This window comes from Corythoichthys intestinalis, chromosome 16 (assembly GCF_030265065.1).
Source record: "Corythoichthys intestinalis isolate RoL2023-P3 chromosome 16, ASM3026506v1, whole genome shotgun sequence".
Lineage (NCBI taxonomy): Eukaryota > Metazoa > Chordata > Actinopteri > Syngnathiformes > Syngnathidae > Corythoichthys > Corythoichthys intestinalis.
In genome coordinates this window covers 44537161-44561274 of record NC_080410.1, presented here as the reverse complement: position 1 = coordinate 44561274, position 24114 = coordinate 44537161, and the positions used below count along the sequence as shown (strand labels likewise).

At 39.1% G+C, this 24114-nt stretch overlaps 1 protein-coding gene across 2 annotated transcripts in view; it reads left to right on the top strand.

Annotated features, from left to right (window-relative positions):
* Positions 1-24114, top strand: part of LOC130904304 (mitochondrial import inner membrane translocase subunit TIM16-like) — a 285942-nt gene that overhangs the window by 220481 nt on the left and 41347 nt on the right. For both annotated transcript variants that reach the window (XM_057816981.1, XM_057816977.1), the window contains exons 10-14: positions 16895-16949; positions 17035-17092; positions 23435-23580; positions 23706-23804; positions 23879-23983. In XM_057816981.1, coding sequence (XP_057672964.1) covers positions 16895-16949; positions 17035-17092; positions 23435-23580; positions 23706-23804; positions 23879-23983 — 463 coding nt within the window. The remainder of the gene's footprint in view (positions 1-16894; positions 16950-17034; positions 17093-23434; positions 23581-23705; positions 23805-23878; positions 23984-24114) is intronic.

The window sequence follows — 24114 nt, the reverse complement described above, 5'->3', positions numbered from 1 at the left end:
TTATGCACATTTATTCACAAAAAATAATATTTCCACCTTGACCACTCTTCACTCGGGAGCTCAGCAGTACGCAAACAACCGTTCCCTAACGAACTCCAACATTGTTGTAAGGTCCACGTCAGAGTCACTGTCGTCACTGTAGCGTGCCCTGTAACACCAGGGTTGCTAATAATTGTGACACACATTATTTGATGTCAAAGAATTTTTTCTTTATGTGGGATTTTTTCCCCACTGAATGAATGCGCTTGTATTGAAGGTTGGATATTTCTCTTTTTTCCATTAAGGTCCCATATTATTTGAATAAAAAAATATATTAGAAGCTAAAAAACACATCTTTTTTAGCGGTGCCAATAATTATGGAGGGCACTGTACTTGTGGTTTGCAAGTATTTTGCGTAACTGTCTTTCACATCAAGGATATTTATACTAACTAGACATCCAATCCAAAAGGGATTGGACATTTTACACTGTCAGTGGCAATGGAATATTCTCATATGCTAAAAACCTGTGGCCCTCAGAGATTACACTCCAACTCTCAAACACTTCTAGTGAGTGAGAGGACATGAGCAGGAGACAGATAAAGAGAAGGCTAAGAAGTGTGCGACGCGGGTCAAGTAGGTCTATTCCGAGGCCGTTCGCCTCAAAATGATAACGTGAAACACATTGAAACAGAAGATTCATTCATTTGAATGGTAGGTGATGAGGGACAAGTCCAATCTACCAAATATGGTGATGCTTTAAATTTGGTTGCTTAGGTGTCCGGCTCCGTGTACAGTGATCCCTCGCTACTTCGGATTTTAACTGTGACGTAACTGTCGAACAGTCCCAACATGTCGTGCCGAGGTGAAATTGCTTCATATCATGACCAATGAGAATTTTTTTTGGTCACATTTATTGTTTTCCAAGAAGAACCGTAACACATATCTATTTGAAATATTTCATTAGCCAGGCTAATGTCATAGCTCTCAGCTACGGTACATGCGTAGCGCATAAAATGCGTAGCTGATTACAGCTACTTACATCTCATAGTCCTTTTTTTTTCTTTATTTGGCCCCAATACGTACTAAATTACCCCAACAATAATAGTCCATCTGTTAACAGACCATCGCCCGTTGACAACTTAAATCTTTTCTTAATACTTCAAAATACGCATCTGAAATTACAACCAGAGATATCAGCAACGAACAAATGCTATGCTAGTACGCAAAGATTCTGGTCCAACAAAGAACTTAAACGTTATGTCAATGTCAATATTAAGGTGGTTTTCACAGGCTTGAACCAGAATTACATTCTTTAACTTGAAATACCTTTCTGTGGATTTTTCTCCCAATTTCCAACTCCGCACCAACGTAGTCAGGCACAAGTTTGCAACTGGAGAACCGATGTTATTTTCAAAATAAAGTGTGTAAAGGAACAATTTTTATTTGATGTACTATTTCAGAAGACTTATGGCAAATAGTGCGTAAATAATGAAAATAAAATATAATATAGGGGTAGGGTAGGGTAGGGTAGGGTAGGGTAGGGTAGTAGGGCACTGCACCGCACATCAATCGGTTATTGTAAACGTAAAATACTTACATACATATATTACCAAGGTGGAAAGCACTCACGAGTCAATGTCAATGCGTCCGATAGAAACAGCACTGTGCAAGTAAATGATTTGTGAGCCAAACTGTTACAAAATAGATGTAATGAATTACTCTGACCGACAGGTGGCAGCAACGCATTGCAAAAGGTTGACTGGTTTCCCACACTGGCGCATATAGCCAGCACAGACGTGTTGTTAAATTATTATAATTTTTATTTGACGTTTTATTTCAGAAGACTTCAGCAAATAGTGTGTAAATAATGAAAATAAAATAAACTATAATATAGGGGTAGGGTAGGGTCCTGCGCATCAATAGCTGATTGTAAAATACTTACAGACATATACAGTGGGGAAAATAAGTATTTAGTCAACCACTAATTGTGCAAGTTCTCCCACTTGAAAATATTAGAGAGGCCTGTAATTGTCAACATGGTTAAACCTCAACCATGAGAGACAGAATGTGGAAAAAAAAAACAGAAATCACATTGTTTGATTTTAAAATAATTCATTTGCAAATCATGGTGGAAAAAAAGTATTTGGTCAATACCAAAAGTTCATCTCAATACTTTGTTATGTACCCTTTGTTGGCAATAACAAAAGCCAAATGTTTTCTGTAACTCTTCACAAGCTTTTTACACACTGTTGCTGGTATTTTGGCCCATTCCTCCATGCAGATCTCCTCTAGAGCAGTGATGTTTTGGGGCTGTCGTTGGGCAACACGGACTTTCAACTCCCTCAGCAGATTTTCTTTGAGGTTGAGACCTGGAGACTGGCTAGGCCACTCCAGGACCTTGAAATGCTTCCTACGAAGCCACTCCGTTATTGCCCTGGCTGTGTGTTTGGGATCATTGTCATGCTGAAAGACCCAGCCATGTCTCATCTTCAATGCCCTTGCTGATGGAAGGAGATTTTCACTCAAAATCTCTCGATACATGGCCCCATTCATTCTTTTCTTTACACATATCAGTCGTCCTGGTCCCTTTGCAGAAAAACAGCCCCAAAGCATGATGTTTCCACCCCCATGGTTTACAGTGGGTATGGTGCAATTCAGTATTCGTTTTCCTCCAAACAAGAGAACCTGTGTTTCTACCAAAAAGTTCTATTTTGGTTTCATCTGACCATAACACATTCTTCCAGTCCTCTTCTGGATCATCCAAATGCTCTCTAGCGAACCGCAGACGGGCCTGGACATGTACTTTCTTCAGCAGGGGGACACGTCTGGCAGTACAGGATTTGAGTACCTGGCAGCGCATTGTGTTACTGATAGTAGCCTTTGTTACTGTGGTCCCAGCTCTCTATAGGTCATTCACTAGGTCCCCCCGTGTGGTTCTGGGATTTTTGCTCCCTGTTCTTGTTATCATTTTGACGCCACGGGGTGAGGAGGGAGTTGAAAGTCCGTGATGCCCAACGACAGCCCCAAAACTTCACTGCTCTAGAGAAGATCTGCATGGAGGAATGGGCCAAAATTCCAGCAACAGTGTGTGAAAAGCTTGTGAAGAGTTACAGAAAACGTTTGGCCTCCGTTACTGCCAACAAAGGGTACATAACAAAGTATTGAGATTAACTTTTTGTTAGGTTTTGTTTTGGTTTTCTCCTAGTGTGACTTGTCCCTGTGATTGCCCAGTGATTTCCACTGTTGTGTCTCCTAGTGTATACTCCAACCTGCGTCCTCCTGTGCTCACCTGTTCCTCGTTGTGTCATTACCCCTCATCTGTGTGTGTGTATATAAGCTCCCAGTTTCTTTTCACTCCTTGTTGCGTCATTGTCTATGTCAAAGTCAAGATCCTGTCCAAGCCCTCGTGTTCTAAACCCTCTGGTAAAGTAAGTTTTGTTTGAACCTTGCCTTTTTGATCCCCAGTCCTTTTGGTTGTACTTTGTGCTTTTTGTTAGTTACAGTATAATTAAAACCTTTTTTGAGTCCTCTGCCACCTGCCTTGCATTATTGATTCCCTGGATTTGGGTCCACACAACCTGCCTGCCCATGCATTTCCTGACACTTTTGGTATAAACCAAATACTTATTTTCCAGCATGATTTGCAAATAATTTTTTTAAAAATCAAACAATGTGATTTTCTGGGTTTTTTCCCCCACATTCTGTCTCTCATGGTTGAGGTTTACCCATGTTGACAATTACAGGCCTCTCTAATATTTTCAAGTGGGAGAACTTGCACAATTAGTGGTTGACTAAATACTTATTTGCCCCACTGTATTACCAAGGCGGAAAGCACTCACGAGTGAATGTCAATGTGTCCCATTGAAACGGCACTGTGCTAGTAAATTACTTGTGAGCCAAACTGTTACAAAAGAGATGCAATGAATTATTCTGACCGACTGGTTTAACCACACTGGCGCAGATGGCCAGCACAGACGTATTGTTAAATTATACAAATTGTAAATTAGAATGTCTTTAAATAAACTTAAAAAAAAAAAAAAAATCTAATTTGCAATGTGTGGTGGCTTTTATTTTCGTCTGGCAGTGCGCCACAATCTTTTTTGTGTAGGGGAAGCCTTGGCCTTGCTGGCTTGTTTTGTACTCTCGAGCCTGTATTTGTATTTAGCTAGTTTCACCCCTGCCTTGGGTTTTGGTTCATCTTCCACCCTCTACCTTTTGCAAGTTTGTAGTAGTTTGCATTCGTGTTTTCTTCTTTGGAAAGTGTTAGGAATTGGCGTTGTGTTGTGGCAATTTGCAGTCGTGCTTTTCTCTTTTTGCAAAGCATTTGGACTTTGCAGTTTGCCTGACACTCCTCAGCTACCGTACCTATCTCACTCTTTGTGACACCAAATCGCGAGGAGACCTGTGCTCTAATGTGCTACTAATGTAGTGAACCGTGTGTGTGGCTTTGTCTTTGTACGGTTTTGGGGGACTTTTGTCGAATTCCTTTAGATTTCCTTCGGTCATAGACAGCGATGGCAACGGAGATGGAACGCGTGTATTTGGAGCTGCATCTAATCAATATTGAACAACAAATGTTGTCAATACAAATGTTGAGGCGTAGGCGACACAGAAGACATTTGTGGAGGTGTTTAAATGTTTGAAAATGGCGGTGTTGTGCTGAACCAGAAACAACGTTCTGAGCAAACCAATCAGTCCTTTGACGTTCACGTCACGACATGTTGTCCTGGTTTTTTGGAGGCGCACGTCAGGGTCCGGCGTAGGGCCCACATCAGGTCTGCGTTGACGGCGTGGGTCCGTCGTTAAAGGACTTTAGTCATGTGAGGCCACTGAAATGTAGAGTTCTGTGTCATCTGCATAGGTGTGATAGGAGATGTTGTACTGTTCCATAATCTTAACTAAAGGAAGCATATAAATGTTAAATACAAGCAGCTCCAGAATGGATCCTTGAGGAACGCCACATGTGAATTTGGTTTTGTTTTTTATTTTTTTCCCCCCTTTGGACTTTTTTTCTTTTTTTTAACTACCCTGAGTGGTTTGACATGTGTTAAGAAGCACATGCAGATGCACCTGATTTTAATCTGCAAAATCCTTTTTTTTTTTTTTTTTTTTAACCGCGACGTTGCTTGTGGGTTGCTCCTTTAAGTAACTTAATAAAAGCATTTGTCATCAGAACAGCTTTTCATGACTCTAAATCTTGCACCAAAGTCATGTGAGGACCAACCGGATCAAAGCTTCAAGCGTTGAAGTCTCTCTTGTGGTCCACCCACATTTGTGACAACAAAGACCGGCCGCTCTTCCTCATTGACAGTCTGGAGTCCTCCTCCTACCTGCCTTTTGATACTGATCTCACTCATGTCCACCCATAACTCTCCCCGACTTCTTCCATCGACCTCACCTTTTTATAGCCGATATAACACACGACTTTTTGGGGCGTCTGATGCTTTCATGGATCCCAGATGGGCTTTTATGTGCGGCTATGAACTGTGTGTGACCACACTGCATTCTCATGTGGCGGGTGGCTGAATCTTAATGTGGCTCCAGATGATTTTATTTAGCACGGCGTCCTAATAGATTCCAGTTTGGAAAAGATGTCAGCTGGCTTTGTTGGGAGGATGCGCACATTTAATGACAAGTCTTTCTGGAAGTAGTGGTATCTATTTATGAAGAGGCCTTTATTTCCTTCTCCACAACCCACTTCATGTAGGCTCATCTTTAATAATGCGGTCCAAAACGTTACCTCATTGGCTGCCATTGATGATGATAGACGAACCAGATCTGCTTTAAAAAAGAAGTTGACCACGCATTAGCTTTGCTATATTAGCACTTATACAGTGGGACAAATAAGTATTTAGTCAACCACCAATTGTGCCAGTTCTCCTACTTGAAAAGATTAGAGAGCCCTGTAATTGTCAACATGGGTAAACCTCAACCATGAGAGACAGAATGTGGAAAAAACAGAAAATCACATTGTTTGATTTTTAAATAATTTATTTCCAAATTAGAGTGGAAAATAAGTATTTGGTCACCTAAAAACAAGAAATATTTTTGGCTGTCAAAGAGGTCTAACTTCTTCTAACGAGGTCTAACGAGGCTCCACTCGTTACCTGTATTAATGGCACGTGTTTTAACTCATCATCGGTCTAAAAGACACCTGTCCACACACTCAGTCAGTTACACTCCAAACTCCACTATGGCCAAGACCAAAGAGCTGTCGAAGAAGACTGAATCTGCAATAGGTAAAACGCTTAGAGAAAGAAATCAACTGTGGGAGCAATTATTAGAAAATGGAAGACATACAAGACCACTGATAATCTCCCTCGATCTGGGGCTCCATGCAAGATCTCACCCCGTGGCGTCAAAACGATAACAAGAACCTGAGCAAAAATCCCAGAACCACACGGGGGGACCTAGTGAATGACCTACAGAGAGCTGGGACCACAGTAACAAAGGCTACTATCAGTAACACAATGCGCCGCCAGGGACTCAAATCCTGCACTGCCAGATGTGTCCCACTGCTGAAGAAAGTATACGTCCAGGCCCGTCTGCGGTTAGCTAGAGAACATTTGGATGATCCAGAAGAGGACTGGGAGAATGTGTTATGGTCAGTTGAGACCAAATTAGAACTTTTTGGTAGAAACACAGGTTCTCTTGTTTGGAGGAGAAAGAATACTGAATTGCATCCGAACAACACCATACCCACTGTGAAGCATGGGGTGGAAACATCATTCTTTGGCGCTGGATTTCTGCAAAGGAACCAGGACGACTGATATGTGTAAAGGAAAGAATAAATGGGGCCATGTATCGAGAGATTTTGAGTGAAAATCAGCAAGGGCATTGAAGATGGGATGTGGCTGGGTCTTTCAGCATGACAATGATCCCAAACACACAGCCAGGACAACAAAGGAGTAGCTTCGTAAGAAGCATTTCAAGGTCCTGGAGTGGCCTAGCCAGTCTCCAGATCTCAACCCCATAGAAAACCTGTGGAGGGAGTTGAAAGTCCGTGTTGCCCAACGACAGCCCCAAAACATCACTTCTGTAGAGGAGATCTGCATGGAGGAATGCCCCAAATACCAGCAACAGTGTGTGAAAAGCTTGTGAAGAGTTACAGAAAACGTTTGGCCTCCGTTATTGCCAACAAAGGGTACATAACAAAGTATTGAGATGAACTTTTGGTATTGACCAAATACTTATTTTCCACCATGATTTGCAAATAAATTCTTTAAAAATCAAACAATGTGATTTTGGGGGGGGGGGGGGGGGGGCAACATTGTCTCTCATGGTTGAGCTTTACCCATGTTGACAATTACAGGCCTCTCTAATATTTTTAAGTGGAAGAACTTGCACAATTAGTTGTTGACTAAATACTTATTTGCCCCACTGTATAAATTTTGACTGAGAAGACCCTATGGATTGGACTTCTTTCTCAACTTCTATGATGCAAAACAATCTTTTTAACTCATTTCAGTCTGGATTTCGGCCACAACACAGCACCGAGACCGTGCTTATCAAAGTCCTAAATGATATTCGTCGGAATACCGATGCAGGCAAATCATCTGTTCTGCTACTATTGGATCTCAGTGCCCCATTTGACACAGTTGATCACAACATACTACTCAGCAGATTGGAACAGTGGGTAGGGCTTACTGACACTATTCTTCAGTGGTTCACATCCTATTTACATGACAGGGATTTCTTTGTGTCAATTGGAAACTATCAGTCAGAACGAACCAAATTCACGTGTGGAGTCCCTCAAGGGTCAATTCTTGGACCACTCTTATTTAACATCTATATGCTTCCGTTAGCTCAGATAATGGAACAGTATGACATCTCCTATCACGCCTATGCAGATGACACACAACTGTACATTTCTGTGTCCCCACATGATTATAGTCCTTTAGTCTCCCTGAGTAAATGCGTTCATCAAATCAATGAATGGATGTGCCAGAATTTTCTCCAGTTAAATGTGGAGAAGACAGAGGTGATCATTTTTGGGCCAAAAAAGGAAAGGTCAAAGATAAGCAGCCAACTTAGCACAATGTCACTTACAGCTACAAATCAAGTCAGAAACCTTGGCGTAATTATTGACTCAGACCTAAAATTTGATAGCCATCTAAAGCCCGTCACTAAATCCGCTTATTACCACCTAAAAAATATAACCAGAATTAAGGGGCTTCTGACTCAACAAGACATGGAAAAACTTATGCATGCATTCATTTTCAGCAGATTGGACTACTGCAACGGTATATTTACAGGTCTTGATAAAAAATCAGTCAGGAAGCTGCAGCTAGTACAGAATGCTGCAGCCAGAGTCCTCACAAATACAAGGAAGCTGGACCACATTACACCGGTTTTGAAATCGCTACACTGGCTTCCAGTGAGTCAAAGGATAGACTATAAAATACTACTGCTCGTCTACAAAACACTTAATGGCCTTGGACCAAAATACATGCTTGACTTGTTAGATTCCTATGAGACATCTAGACCCCTAAGGTTGTCTGGAACGGGTCTTCTGCATGTTCCAAGAACAAGAACCAAGCAGGGTGAGGCAGCATTTAGTTATTATGCTTCTCACCTCTGGAACAATATACCTGAACGTCTGAAGTATGCTCAAACTGTTAGCTCCTTTAAATCAGGGCTAAAAACGCTTTTGTTTAGCACTGCATATCCATAACTGTCTATATATTTCAATCTACCTGCCTTATATTCCTCTTGTGCTTATCTCCATTGCTGATTTCAATGATTATTAGTAGTAGTAGTTTTTGCTTTATTCTTATTTTTGTTTTATTTTTATTTATTTATTTTTATTCTGTGATTAAAATGCGATCATTTGTCTTGGTTTTTACGTTGTGTTGATTTAAATGTGATTTTTATGGTCTTCTTGTGATGTAAAGCACTTTGAATTGCCTTGTGTTGAATTGTGCTATATAAATAAATTTGCCTTGCCTTGCCTTGCCTACCACAACTCATAATCTGTGAATACTACGCTTATATATGTCTATCTAGGTCAATGGTACTGAAACGTGATCATTCCATGTTCAAATGGATTTGACATATATTCCTGTCCCTCTGAAAATATTCATATATGGCTAGCAATTATTTCCTTTATAATCCCGCCATTTTTGTGGTTTATTTAGGGCTGGGCAATTTTAAGACTGAGTTTGAAAACCAAAAAAACGTTTTAGATCGATCTATCTGTCATATTAAATTGATCATATGAATATGTAGATGCAAACTGACTAGTGTGGCAGATTTTGAACAACCCCTCTAAAAAAATCCAATGTTTATTACACTTCATGTCAGGTAAACTTATAAATTAGTCAAACTTATTAAATACTAAATATATTTTGTTTCTCAAACGCCCGCTAATGCTAATATACAGTGGTTACTGTAAACCTAAACACACATAACTAATAACATTCTGCATGTTGTGTACTAAAATAAAAAATACATTTTGTTTTTCAAATACCTGCTAACGCTAGTATACAATGGTTACTGGCAAGCTAAACACACATAGCAAGAAAATTCCACATGTTGTGCACCGAAATACAAAACACATTTTGTTTTTCCAATGCATGCTAACGTTAATCTACAACAAATGGTTACTGTCAAGCTAAACACACATAATAAAGAAAAATCTACTTGTTGGGCACTAAAATACAAAACACATTTTGTTTTTCGAACGTATGCTAGTGCTGATATACAGTGGTTACTGTCAAGCTAAACACTCTTGACAGAAATTTACGCATATTTTGCTCTAAAATACAAAATACATTGTTTTTCGATCAACCGCTAACACTAAAATACAGTGGTAACTGTCAAGCTAAACACACTTAACAAAGATAAATTCACATGTTGGGCAATAACATACAAAATACATTTTGGTTTTTGAACGCCCACTAACGCTAATAAACAATGGTTATTGTCAAGCTAAACACACTTAACAGAAAATTACGCATATTGTGCTCTAAAATACAAAATACATTGTTTTTCGAACACCTGCTAACGCTAAAATACAGTGTTTACTCTCAAGCTAAACACACTTAACAAAGAAAATTATGCATATTGGGCACAGAATTACAAAATGCATTGTTTTTCGAATGCCTGCTAACGCTAATATAAGATGGTACTGTCAAGCTAAACAAACAGCAAGAAAAATATCCCTATTGTGCAATAAAATACATTTTGTTTTTCAAATGCCAGCTAACGCTTATATACAGTGGTTACCGTCAAGCTAAACATATATCAAAGAAAATTCCACATGTTGTGTTCTAAAATACAAAATACATTGTTTTTGGAACACCCGCTAACACTAAAATACAGTGTTTACTGTCAAGCTAAATACACTTAAAAAAGAAAATCATGCATATTGTGCACTGACATACAAAGTGCATTTTGCATTTTCGAGCGTCTGCGAACGCTAATATTCAATGGTTACCGTCAAGCTAAACACACATAGCGGAGAAAATTATGCCTATTGTGCACTAAAATACAAAATACCTTTTGTTTTTCGAAGGCACGCTAACGCTAAAATAGCGAGGTTACCGTTAAGCTAAACACATAACAAAGAAAATTACACATGTTGTGCACTAAAATACAAAATACATTTTGTTTTTTTTAATGCCAGCTAATGCTAAAATATACAATGAATGGTTACTGTCAAGCTAACCACACATATTAAAGAAAATTTCACATGTTAGGCACTAAAATCCAAAACAGATTTTTTTTTCGAACACATGCTAACGCTAATATACAGTGGTTACCGTCAAACTAAACACATGACAAAAAAAATTACGCATGTTGTGCACTAAAATACAAAATACATTTTGTTTATCGAACGCCCGCTAACGCTGATATACAGTGGTTACTGTCAAGCTACACTTACCAAAGAAAATTATGCATATTGGCCTCTAAAATACAAAATACATTGTTTTTCGAAACCCCGCTAATGCTAATATACAATGTTTACTGTCAATCTAAAAATAATTAACAGAAAATTACGCATATTGTGCTCTGGAATACAAAATACATTGTTCTTCGAACACACGCTAACGCTAAAATACAATGGTTACTGTCAAGCTAAACACACTTAACAGAAAAATATGTATACTGTGTTCTAAAATACAAAATACAATGTTTTTCGAACACCTGCTAATGCTAATATACAGCGTTTACTGTCAAGCTAAACACAATGACCAGAGATAATAATTCATATTGTGCATTGAAATACAAAATGCATTTTGTTTGTCGAACGCCTGCTGACGCTAAGATACAATGGCTACTGTCAGGCTAAGTACACATAGCAAAGAAAATTATGCATATTGTGCACTAAAATAAAATACATTTTGTTTTTCAAACACCTGCTAATGCCAATATACAGTGGTTACCATCCCGCTAAACACATACCAAAGAAAGTTCCACATGTAAGCACTAAAATACAAATACATTTTGGTTTTTGAGCACCTGCTAACACTAACGCTAAAATACAATTGTTACTGTTAAGCTAAATACACATAACAAAGAAAATTATGCAGACTGTGCTCTAAACTGCATAATACATTGTTTATCAAACACCCACTAATGCCAATTTAGAGTGTCTATTGTCAAGCTAAACACATACCAAAGAAAATTCCACATGTAGTGCACTAAAACTTTCGAGCGCCTTGCTAACATAATAGCATATAATGGTTACCGTCAAGCTAAACACACATAGCGAAGAAAATTATGCATATTGTGCTCTAAAATACAAAAAACATTGTTGTTTGAACACCTGCTAACGCTAATATACAGTGTTTACTGTCGAGCTAAACACACTTAACAGAGAAAATTATGCATATTTTGCACTGAAATACAAAGTGCATTTTGTTTTTCAATTAACTGCTCATGCTAGTATTCAATGGTTACCGTCAAGCTAAACACACATAGCGAAGAAAATTATACCTATTGTGCACTAAAATACAAAATACATTGTTTATTTGAACACATGCTAACACAAATATACAGCGGTTACCATCAAGCTAAACACACTTAACAAAAACAATTATGAATATAGTGCACTAAAATACAAAATACATTTTGTTTTACGAACGCCTGCTAACGCTAACGCTAATATACAATGGTTACCATCAAGCTAAACACACTTAACAAGGAAAACTACATGTGTTGTGCAATAATACAACAACAAAAAATGTTTTTCGAACACCTGCTAACGCTGATGTACAATGGTTACCAAACTAAATACATAACAAAGAAAATTCCAAATATTGTTTACAAAAATACAAAGCACTTCTTATTTTCCGAACGCCCGCTAGCTTAACACAAATACATAATACTAGTTTCCATTTTATAAGAACTAACCGTTAAAGAAAAAAAGAGGAAAAACCGAACAATTTGAGAAAGCAAACTAATTGAAATGAAATGAATGAAAACATGAATACAAAATACTACAGCACTCTATTGTAAATGGAGCCTCAAAACCCATAAAAGAGTGTCATTTTGTGTGTAGTCCCTGTTTCAGTCATAGTTTAGTTGGGATTAGCGTGTGTTATGATGGATTTGTTACTACTCCACACGCACACAATTCCTTCATTCATATTCATCCTCGGCTCACGTGATCCCACAATCGGCTCGCTTGTACCTATCGTTAATGCCTGAGCACACGCGTCACGATACGGTGTTAAGACAAATGTAAATGTGTGCATTTCTGCTGTCGTCCGCGTTGACGCGTGTGGGAAAATGGGCCTTTAGTGAGGCCAAGCGTGAAAAGCGCTTGTAAACAGAGGTCTCTATCAGTAATACGCCACTGCCATTAATATGCCGCTGTTAGGAACGTTGTGTGTTTACTGTGAGAAAGTGGTAGATAAGAGGAGAAAGAAAGGAGAATTTAGGGGGAATAATTGGTTCGGAGGCCAGCTGAGAGCGGCGGGGGTTAAGGTAGCGCAGGCGGAAGAGGGAGCGCTGTGGGAATGGAGGTGTTTACCGACTCCCTGCGGGACCTGCCGGGACATGGGAACACGCGTTTGCCCTAACTAAGTACGGCGGCATTCGAGAAAATATGCAGTGTTGTTTGAGACGAGGTTATTATCGTGCACGAAAACAAACAAAATGATGAAAATTCGGATTTAAAAGGCATTTTTGAGAAATGAAATAAATACCGGTGATGGGTTGGCGGCCAGTTCAAGGTGTGCCCCGCTTCCAGTGCAGAGTTAGCTGCGATAGGCTCCAACACCCCCGTGACCACTGTGAGGATAAGTGGTACGGAAGATGAATGAATAAATGAATGAACAACCAGATTAGGGCATAGTCCGCCTTTCGCACAAAATCAAGTGGGATAGGCTCCAGCATCCTGCGACCCTGACAAGAATAAGCGGTGTGGATGAATGGATGAAATGAAAATTATGATTGAAGAAAAACGAGATGATTTTTTTAGAAAACTGACTAAAATGTATCGAAATTAAAGCAACACTTGGTCAGTTTTCAATCTTTATAAAATATTTCCACAACAATTGTGATGCGATGTCATCTGACAACTAGTTGAATGACACCTCTTTTATATCTTGGAGGATCTGTATAGCTTTCACCGGCACTCATTAACTTTGAGGAGGGTGGCTGGAACCCTGCCACACAAAAAAACTACAAATATACTGTAGGGCTGTCAAAATTATCGCGATAACGGGCGGTAATTAATTTTTTAAATTAATCACGTTAAAATATTTGACGCAATTAACGCACATGCCCCCCTCAAACAAGTTAAAATGACAACACAGTGCAATGCCAACTTGTTACTTGTGTTTTTTGGAGTTTTGCTGCCCTCTGCTGGCGCTTGGGTGCGACTGATTTTAAGGGCTGAAGCACCCATGAGCATTGTGTAAGTATTGACATCAATAATGGCAGGCTACGAGTTTATTTTTTTGATTAAAAATTTTATCAATTTATTAAAACGAAAACATTAAGAGGGGTTTTAATATAAAATTTCTATAACTTGTACTAACATTTATCTTTTAAGAACTACAAGTCTTTCTATCCATGGATCGCTTTAACAGAATGTTAATAATGTTAATGCCATCTTGTTGATTTATTGTTATAATAAACAAGTACAGTACTTATGTACCGTATGTTGAATGTATGTATCCATCTTGTGGCTTATCTTTCCATTCCAACAATAATTTACAGAAAAATATGGCATATTTTATAGATGGTTTGAATTGCGATTAATTACAATTAATTAAGTTTTAAACTGTAATTAACTCGATTAAAAATTTTAATCGTTTGACAGCCCTAATATGCTAACTACTTTACGGCATACGTCACTTCCCCCTTTCCCCATTCGCGTAGTCGCACAAATTCTGCAAAGATGGCAGAGCAAAAAAAGAGACAAAAAGCTTTCTCTGAGGAGGAAAAAAAGGGAAGCTACGAGGATAAACAGAATAAACATTCATCCTTCACACAGCCGCTGGAGAAATGTTGTTTATCAATTTGCGGGTGACCAGGAGATTGATTTTTGATTGATTGGTGATTTTACGACACCATGCAGGTGTGCGCTGGTCCTCATGAGAAACGCAGCGCGGGTCCTCATGGGAAACATTGTCTTTCTTAAGGCAAAACACTACCGCTTTTGTCCACCGGCGTCGCTAAAATCGACCAAAACTGAAAAGTTGCCAAATGTTACTTTAAAGACACTGATGCCTTTGACATTATATTTTATTCATAGACACAATTTTATGAAAAACTAATACTAAAAGTAATAAAAATTAAACTTATATAAATGATTTCAAGAAAAATGAAAACCAATTGAAAACTTAGAGACATTGCAATGGTAGCTTTGTTGTGATGGTTGGTATATCGGGTCACTTTGTGTTGATTTTTAAGGCATCTCTGCCTTTTTTGGGGGGGGTGTATCGGGTCATTTCCTGTTGATTTAGGGACATTTCAGGGTCACTTCCTATTGATATCAGGTCACTTCCTGCTAATGTGTGGGCATTTCGGGGTCACTTCCTGTTGATATCAGTTCAATTCCTGTTGATGTCAGGTCACTTTCTGCCTCTGAGGGGGCATTTTGAGGTCACTTCCTGTTGATATCAGGTCACTTCCTGTGGATTTTGAGGCATTCCATTATCGCTTCCTGTTAATTTGGAGGCCTTTCTGGGTCACTTCCCGGGAAATTGGGATATTGGGTTGGAAATCCAGCAGGGCCGAGAACGAAAAGTGGTATTTGTTAGGTGGCAAAATGGATTTTGCCATGTGGCATTTTTTTCCCATGTGGCAAAATCAATTTTGCCATGTGGCATTTTTTTGCCATGTGGCAAAATCAATTTTGCCATGTGTTGCCATGTGGCATTTTTTTTGCCATACGGCAAAATTGATTTTGGCATGTGGCATTTTATGCCATACGGCAAAATTGATTTTGGCATGTGGCATATTATGCCATACGGCAAAATTGATTTTTGCCATGTAGCATTTTTTTCTTGCCATGGGGCAAAATTGATTTTGCCATGTAGCATTTTTTTCTTGCCATGGGGCAAAATTGATTTTGCCATGTAGCATTTTTGTCTTGCCATGCGGCATTTTTTATTGGTTTTGGCAAAATGGATTTTGGCATGTAGCATTTTTATGCCATGTGGCAAAATTGATTTTGCTTTGTGGCATTTTTGCCATGTGGCAAAATTAATTTTGCCATGTAGCATTTTTTTCTTGCCATGCAGCAAAATTGATTTTGCCACGTGGCCTTTTTTTGGGGGGTATGTAGCATTTTTTTCGTGTATGTGGCAAAATTGATTTTGCCATGTAGCATTTTTTTCTTGCCATGGGGCAAATTTGATTTTGCCATGTAGCATTTTTTTCCTGCCATGGGGCAAAATTGATTTTGCCATGTAACATTTTTTTCTTGCCATGCGGCATTTTTTTTTATTGGTTTTGGCAAAATGGATTTTGGCATGTGCCATTTTTATGCCATGTGGCAAAATTGATTTTGCCTTGTGGCATTTTTGCCATGTGGCAAAATTAATTTTGCCATGTAGCATTTTTTTCTTGCCATGCAGCAAAATTGATTTTGCCACGTGGCATTTTTTTGGGGGTATGTAGCATTTTTTTTTGTCTGTGTGTGTATGTGTCAGAATTGATTTTGCCATGTGTCAAAATATATTCTTACATGTGGCTTTTTCTAGGTACGTGGCAAAATTGATTTTGTCATGTGAATTTTTTTTATGCCATGTGGCAAAATGAACTCTGAGGGCTGGCATTTAATAAACTTGCTTCAATGCCGTTGACGGCAATATACTTCCAATCCATTTGGGCAAAAAGGGACTGGCAACGAATGATCGATTGAACGATCATTACTTCAAATCCCTCCCAGTCTGAATGGATTGGACGTCAATCGCCGTCAGTGGCAACATTCATTACTTCATCTCTTAATTATTTATTTATTTAATGTCAGGTAACTTTGTAAAGTTACTTTTGTCTAAGTGACTGAAGCAAAATTGCCAAATAATTCATTTGAACACAAAAGGGCTACTGTGTTCAAGGTAGGGAGTAATAAGGAGATTTTCCAGCTGAAAGAATGCCACTAATACCTTGTTTCCTGTTTGTTACAATGAATCATTGCGTTCTTAGCTTACCATTGACAGCGAATGACGTCCAAATTGTAAAAGTTCATTCTGTGGCCTCAAAAGGAGTAAAGTGTACGTTATACTCACTTTATTCTGAGGGGTGGCGGTGACAGTTTTGCCAATTAGTTATGTTTTTGTTGTATTCTAGAGTGACACTGAGCAAGTTTTTTCTTTTGTTGCATGAGGCCATCTAGTGGTTCTTGTCTGTAATGTTCATTTTAAAGTGTAAGCAGCTGCACAATCTAATATCTATTACAAAATGTTGCTTTCCAAGGATGATAATGCTCCATTTTGTTTATTTTCCATTCAGGAAGCTGATTCCGCTTTTTGATGCTGATACTGGTCTCCTCGTACTGGCTGGCATGGTAACAGTGATTTACTCGCATGCAAATTTTTAGTGTCATTTATTAATTTTGTAATTGGAGATGTTTGTTGTGTTATTTTGTGCAGGGTGACAAAGTGGCTGACTGCTTTGAAGTGTCCACTTCTCAGCCCTTCCTCTCCCAAGGTGAGAGCATCACTTCAGGCTTTTAGGAATACTTACAGTCATTCAACACAAATAAATAATTCCTAATTTCTTATGAAATCGTATAAAGAGTAGGGTTGTTCTGATCATGTTTTTTTGCTCCCGATCCAATCCCGATCGTTTTAGTTTGAGTATCTGCTGATCCCGATATTTCCCGATCTGATTGTTTTTTTTTAATCCCGATTCAATTCCAATCATTCCCGATAATTTTTCCCGATCATATACATTTTGGCAATGCATTAAGAAAAAAATGAATAAAACTCAGACGAATATATACATTCAACATACAGTACATAAGTACTGTATTTGTTTATTATGACAATAAATCCTCAAGATGGCATTTAGATTATTAACATTCTTTCTGTGAGAGGGATCCACGGATAGAAAGACTTGTGACTTTGTAAATTGTGACTAAATATTGCCATCTAGTGTATTTGTTGAGCTCTCAGTAAATGATACTGTAGCCATGCCCCAATGCATGATGGGAAGTGGAGCCATGACTGTGAGTAGTGCTACCAATTGATATATCTTCTCTGCATTGGGATATAAAGTAAGGTGGTAAGTAAAAGATCAATTGCTACCTTGCTTCCCCACATTGCTTCCCAAGATATTTCAAATCATGGGGCGGGGCATTGTAAGGCTTTAGTCAATTGAAAAAAAGACTCCAAAGGCTGCCAATAGTCACTCTTCCCATTATACGGTGCCTTTTATCTCTCTATATAGGTAAAATGGCGCCATTACAGATTGAGCGCGACAATGCATGAGTGGGTCTTGCAAAGCGTGCATTAATTGCGTTAAATATTTTAACGTGATAAATTTTTTAAAAAACATTATCGCCGTTATCGGGATAAATTTGATAACCCTACAATAAGCCTAAACTAAAGACTCTGGATGAGTGTAACATATTATGTCTGTAACGTTAAATACAATTAGAAAACGATTTAATTAAAAAATATATATAGATTAAAAAAAGGCATGGCCGATATTTTTTTGCCGATTCCGATACTTTGAAAATGACGTGATCGGACCCCTCGATGCCGATCGATCGGGACATCTCTAATAAAGAGCATAAAAAAGGTAATTTGTTCTTCTTATTCTAAAGTGCTTTATAAAACAATTGTATCATTAACTCATTGGCTGCCATTGATCGGAATAGATGTCCAATCTATTCAAATTGAAAGGGCTTGCAGTGAATGATCTTTCAGAGCCATTGACGTCAATAGATGTCCAATCCTGATTGTCAGTCTATCACTGTCAATGAATAAATAAACAAAAGCAGGCAATGAATAAATGTTTCGATTGAATGATAATCCATTTGTTTATAGTATATTGTACAATGAGTTTTTATTTTTAATAAATATTTAATCTTGATTTTTAATTATGCAGGTATAGTGTCACAATCCCCCCCCCCCCCCCCCCCCAAAAAAAAAAAAAGTTAAACAGTATTGTTATATGAGCTTTATTCTTTTTTTTTTTTTTTTCCCCACAATAATGTAGTGGGGCAAATAAGTATTTAGTCAACCACTAATTGTGCAGGTTCTCCCACTTGAAAATATTAGAGAGGCCTGTAATTGTTAACATGGGTAAACCTCAACCATAGGAGACAGAATGTGGAAAAAAAAACCAACAGAAAATCACATTGTTTGATTTTTTTAAAGAATTTATTTTCAAATCATGGTGGAAAATAAGTATTTGGTCAATACCAAAAGTTCATCTCAATACTTTGTTATGTACCCTTTGTTGGCAATAACGGAGGCCAAGCGTTTTCTGTAAGGGCCCAAGTACACCGCATGCGTGATCGTTGCGTTTCCGGTCCGACTCCGGTAAAAAATAGCGCCGGAGCCAATCCGTTCCCATTATATCCTATTGTTCAACGTATACCGGCCGCGTCAGTGCTCCGGCTTGACTGCGAACCACCTCCGGCGGGCATGCGGCACGCCGGAGGTGGTATAGGCTATTTTCTATTTTTGCCAGACACGCATCCGACAAAATGGGCGGAGCTGGGCCTGGACGTAACAGCCCAGGTGCCTAATCACCGTTTAAACACGAGCGAAAATGGATGATGAGCGCTTCATCATGGAGGTGGACACCCACAAAATCATTTATGATGCAGCAGATCCTTTCTATAAGGACAATTTAAAAAAGGAAGCTGCAAGGTGTCCTATTATGTGTGTTTTTCTGTCCTGATCTCATCATGATGCAGTCATGTCTGTCTCTTAATTCCAGATTAACTAAAATATCAATATGCAAAGAAAATATGTGCTCTCTCTCTCTCTGCTTCTCTGATGAGTATAGACTCCGTGTGTTTTTCGTTGTTTCAAATGGCACATTATCGCGCGCGGTCACGCGATAGCTCACGGGGGGGGACGAGGTTGGCGGACCGCAGCCGTGCAGCAGCCGGTATGATTTGCCTGTTTTTGACGGACTGCGTGGCACGCAGGCAACACTGAACCGGACCGGAACCGCAACGATCACGCATGCAGTGTACTTGGGCCTTAACTCTTCACAAGCTTTTCACACACCGTTGCTGGTATTTTGGCCCATTCCTCCAATGCAGATCTCCTCTAGAGCAGGGATGTTTTGGGGCTGTCGTTGGGCAACACGGACTTTCAACTCCCTCCACAGATTTTCTATGGGGTTGAGATCTGGAGACTGGCTAGGCCACGCCAGGACCTTGAAATGCTTCTTACGAAGCCACTCCTTTGTTGCCCTGGCTGTGTGTTTGGGATCATTGTCATGCTGAAAGACCCAGCCACGTCTCATCTTCAATGCCTTTGCTGATGGAAGGAGATTTTTCGCTCAAAATCTCTCGATACATGGCCCCATTCATTCTTTCCTTTACACATATCAGTCGTCCTGGTCCCTGTGCACAAAAACAGCCCCAAAGCATGATGTTTCCACCCCCATGCTTCACAGTGGGTATGGTGTTCTTCGGATGCAATTCAGTATTCTTTCTCCTCCAAACACGAGAACCTGTGTTTCTACCAAAAAGTTCTATTTTGGTTTCATCTGACCATAACACATTCTCCCAGTCCTCTTCTGGATCATCCAAATGCTCTCTAGCTAACCGCAGACGGGCCTGGACATGTACTGGCTTCAGTAGGGGGACACGTCTGACAGTGCAGGATTTGAGTCCCTGGCAGCGCATTGTGTTACTGATAGTAGTCTTTGTTACTGTGGTCCCAGCTCTCTGTAGGTCATTCACGAGGTCCCCCCGTGTGGTTCTGGGATTTTTGCTCACCGTTCTTGTTATCATTTTGACGCCACGGGGTGAGATCTTGCATGGAGCCCCAGATCGAGGGAGATTATCAGTGGTCTTGTATGTCTTCCATTTTCTAATAATTGCTCCCACGGTTGATTTCTTTACACCAAGCGTTATACCTATTGCAGATTCAGTCTTCCCAGCCTGGTGCAGGTCTACAATTTTGTCTCTGGTGTCCTTCGACAGCTCTTTGGTCTTGGCCATAGTGGAGTTTGGAGTGTGACTGACTGAGGTCGTGGACAGGTGTCTTTTATACCGATATTGAGTTAAAACAGGTGCCATTAATACAGGTAATGAGTGAAGCCCCGTTAGACCTCGTTCGACCTCGTTAGAAGAAGTTAGACCTCTTTGACAGCCAGAAATCTTGCTTGTTTGTAGGTGACCAAATACTTATTTTCCACTCTAATTTGGAAATAAGTTATTTAAAAATCAAACAATGTGATTTTCTGTTTTTTTTTTTTCCACATTCTGTCTCTCATGGTTGAGGTTTACCCATGTTGACAATTACAGGCCTCTCTAATCTTTTCAAGTAGGAGAACTTGCACAATTGGTGGTTGACTAAATACTTATTTGCCCCACTGTACATTCAAATGACATGTATATAACTCTATAAAATCAATTGTTACCACTTTAGCCGTTTTGATGAAATACACTTTTACTTTTAGACATAATGGTAAACAATTAAAATATTAACCGGTACTAATGATAGAGTAGTTCTTAAAAGATAAATGTTAGTAACAATTATAATAATTTGATATTGAAACCCCTCTTAATATTTTCGTTTTCATAAAATTGTTAAAAATTAGTTTAATTAGTAGGCCCATTGTTGTTGACGACGCAATGCACTGTGGGCAGTGACGTCATTGGGCAACGCTGCACTGAAAGGGAGAGCTGTGAGTCGCTGCATCTGTGTGCGCCGTCACCATCAGTGTTGTCACGGATTACTTGAAAAAGTAATTTAATCATTGATTACTGATTACGCCTCAAAAAAGTAATCTAGTTACTTTACTGAGTACTTCATTATCAAAGTAACTAAGTTCCTTTAAAAGTAATCTGTCAGTTACTTTTTACCCATTTTTCTCCCTTTGCCACCTCAACATAAGAATGACAAACGGAAAAATGTCATCACATGTAATTGACTTTCCGATGATTGAATTTAAAGGGGAATATCAGAATTTCGCGCTAGCTTAGCCACTCCGGAGCCCTGAAACTAACAAATATCTGACAAACTGCTTGGAATTTGTTGAAATCAACTCCACCGACCAATTAAATCTCGCTAACTCTAAGATTAAGCCTAATGTCAAAACTTCTGAATTTCGGCTTATGGTTAACAGCATATCAGTGCCAATGTAAAACAATGCAAACTGACTGCACAAAATTGCAAAGGTGGTGGGCGCGGATGCGCGTCCACAACCCGGAAGTCGTCGTCTCAACACACACGCGGTCAATTTGGCCACAAAACATGACGGCAACTAAGCACTTTACACTCAATCGGACTGACAACACATCCCACAGATGCTAAACGAACACATCACCTCACGGCATAAATGTGCAACACGCATATGATGTAAACAAAGCTTGCCAACTTGGAGCGATGACTGCCCGTCGTTGCTACAGCAAAGCTACGAAGCGGCCGCGCATGTAGGAAGTCCAACCTTTTGCTGATACCCTCCAGAATGAAGGAAAAATACTCACCTTCATTCATGGATATCCACAGATCAACATTCCCTCGCAACGTGTCAACACTCGGCTCCAATGTCCACCCGCCTAGCCCACGCCTTCAGTCCCACAACACATGTGACACGAGACCAAAACAGGAAATAGCTAAGAGATTGTCATGGAAACACGTTCAGGGAACCTTTTATTTTAGCATTTTCTATTCAAAATGCTCTTCGTATATGACTACAATAATCTTCATTTTACATACGTTATGAGGGAATGAAAAAATAGTAACGCACAGACACGAAGGAAACTAACTTTAATCAGATTACTATTGTAGAAAAATGAACGCGTAGCAAGTAGAATGTGACAAAATCGTGGCAATTGTCATACTAGCTTCGCTTGCTAGCTAGCACACCTATTTTCCCAGTCCAGTCCAACCACGTCATCACCCCTAGCGTGTATTGGGCGCGTAAAACTTGGCGGCCTCCGTAGGTCAAAACATTTACTAAATATTTTTAAATCAATGGCAATATTATATGTTTCTAATAACATATTTTAGTCAAAGAGAACAATTATGGCTTATTAAAGCTAACATGTTTTTAAGTCTGAGGTTCCTTTTAAAATACACTGCATGTATTGCAACTAGGGCTGTCAAACGATTAAAATTTTTAATCAAGTTAATTACAGCTTAAAAATTAATTAAGCGTAATTAATCGCAATTAATCGCAATTCAAACCATCTATAAAATATGCCATATTTTTCTGTAAATTATTGTTGGAATGGAAAGATAAGACACAAGATGGATATATACATTCAACATACGGTACATAAGGACTATTTGTTTATTATAACAATAGATCAACAAGATGGCATTAACATTATTAACATTCTGTTAAAGCGATCCATGGATAGAAAGACTTGTAGTTCTTAAAAGAAAAATGTTAGTACAAGTTAGTGAAATTTTATATTAAAACCCCTCTTAATGTTTTCGTTTTAATAAAATTTGTAAAATTTTCAATCAAAAAATAAACTAGTAGCCCGCCATTGTTGATGTCAATAATTACTTACACAATGCTCATGGGTTGCTGAAGCCTATAAAATCAGTCGCACCCAAGCGCCAGCAGAGGGCGGCAAAGGTCCATAAAACACAACAAGTGAGCGTTTTACTGTGTACTGTCATTTAAATCTCTCTGAGCGGGGCATCTGCGTTAATTGCGTCAAATATTTTAACGTGATTAATTTAAAAAATTAATTAACGCCCGTTAACGCGATAATTTTGACAGCCCTAATTACAACATGTATTTAATAATTACATTACAATAATGTAACATTGACCTATTTGTTGCCTTCCTATTATATTTTAATGTGTTTTTCCAATGAATTACATTATTCGTCTATAGTGAGCCACTGTCTGACCGACATGTCAACCCGCGGCGTCGCCATGGTACCCAAGATGGCTTTGGATGTGATGTCTTGTGAAGTGATGCGCGTTCTCCAGCTGACGGACAACTGCATCGTGCCCATCAGCTATCAAGTCCCACGCAAGGTTGTCTTTTTAACAGGCACTAACAGTGATAGACGAAGCAGATTTGTTATTTTTTCATTAACCATACAGTACATTTGCCATTTTAATACTTAACACTCTTAAACTTGGTTTGTGTTTGCGATCAGAATTCCGGCTACGATTTCCACGCGGACCTTTACCCGGACACTGCAGGCCCAAGTCCGGCCATGTCTGCTGATGAGTGGTGGCAGGGCGGGAACAAGCAGGTCAAGGATACTTCTTTGTGCTTTAATATAAATTTAAGTCCATCAACAGAACTATCCATGTGGTCTGTGCTCAGGTGGAGAAAGTCAGCCTTCACCCGGACAAGCGATCCAAACCGGCTGAGGCACCAAAGGCCAAGCCGACGCCAGCAAATATGGATGCTATCAGAGGGGACACAAAGGTAATATTGACGCGTCACTGTTTAATAGTTTTTGACAATCTCAATATTTTTTTTTCCATTAACAGCAGCATGCATGTTAAATACTCCGTTACTCTTGTTTTATTGTAAAAAAGAAAAAAAAAAGAATATTA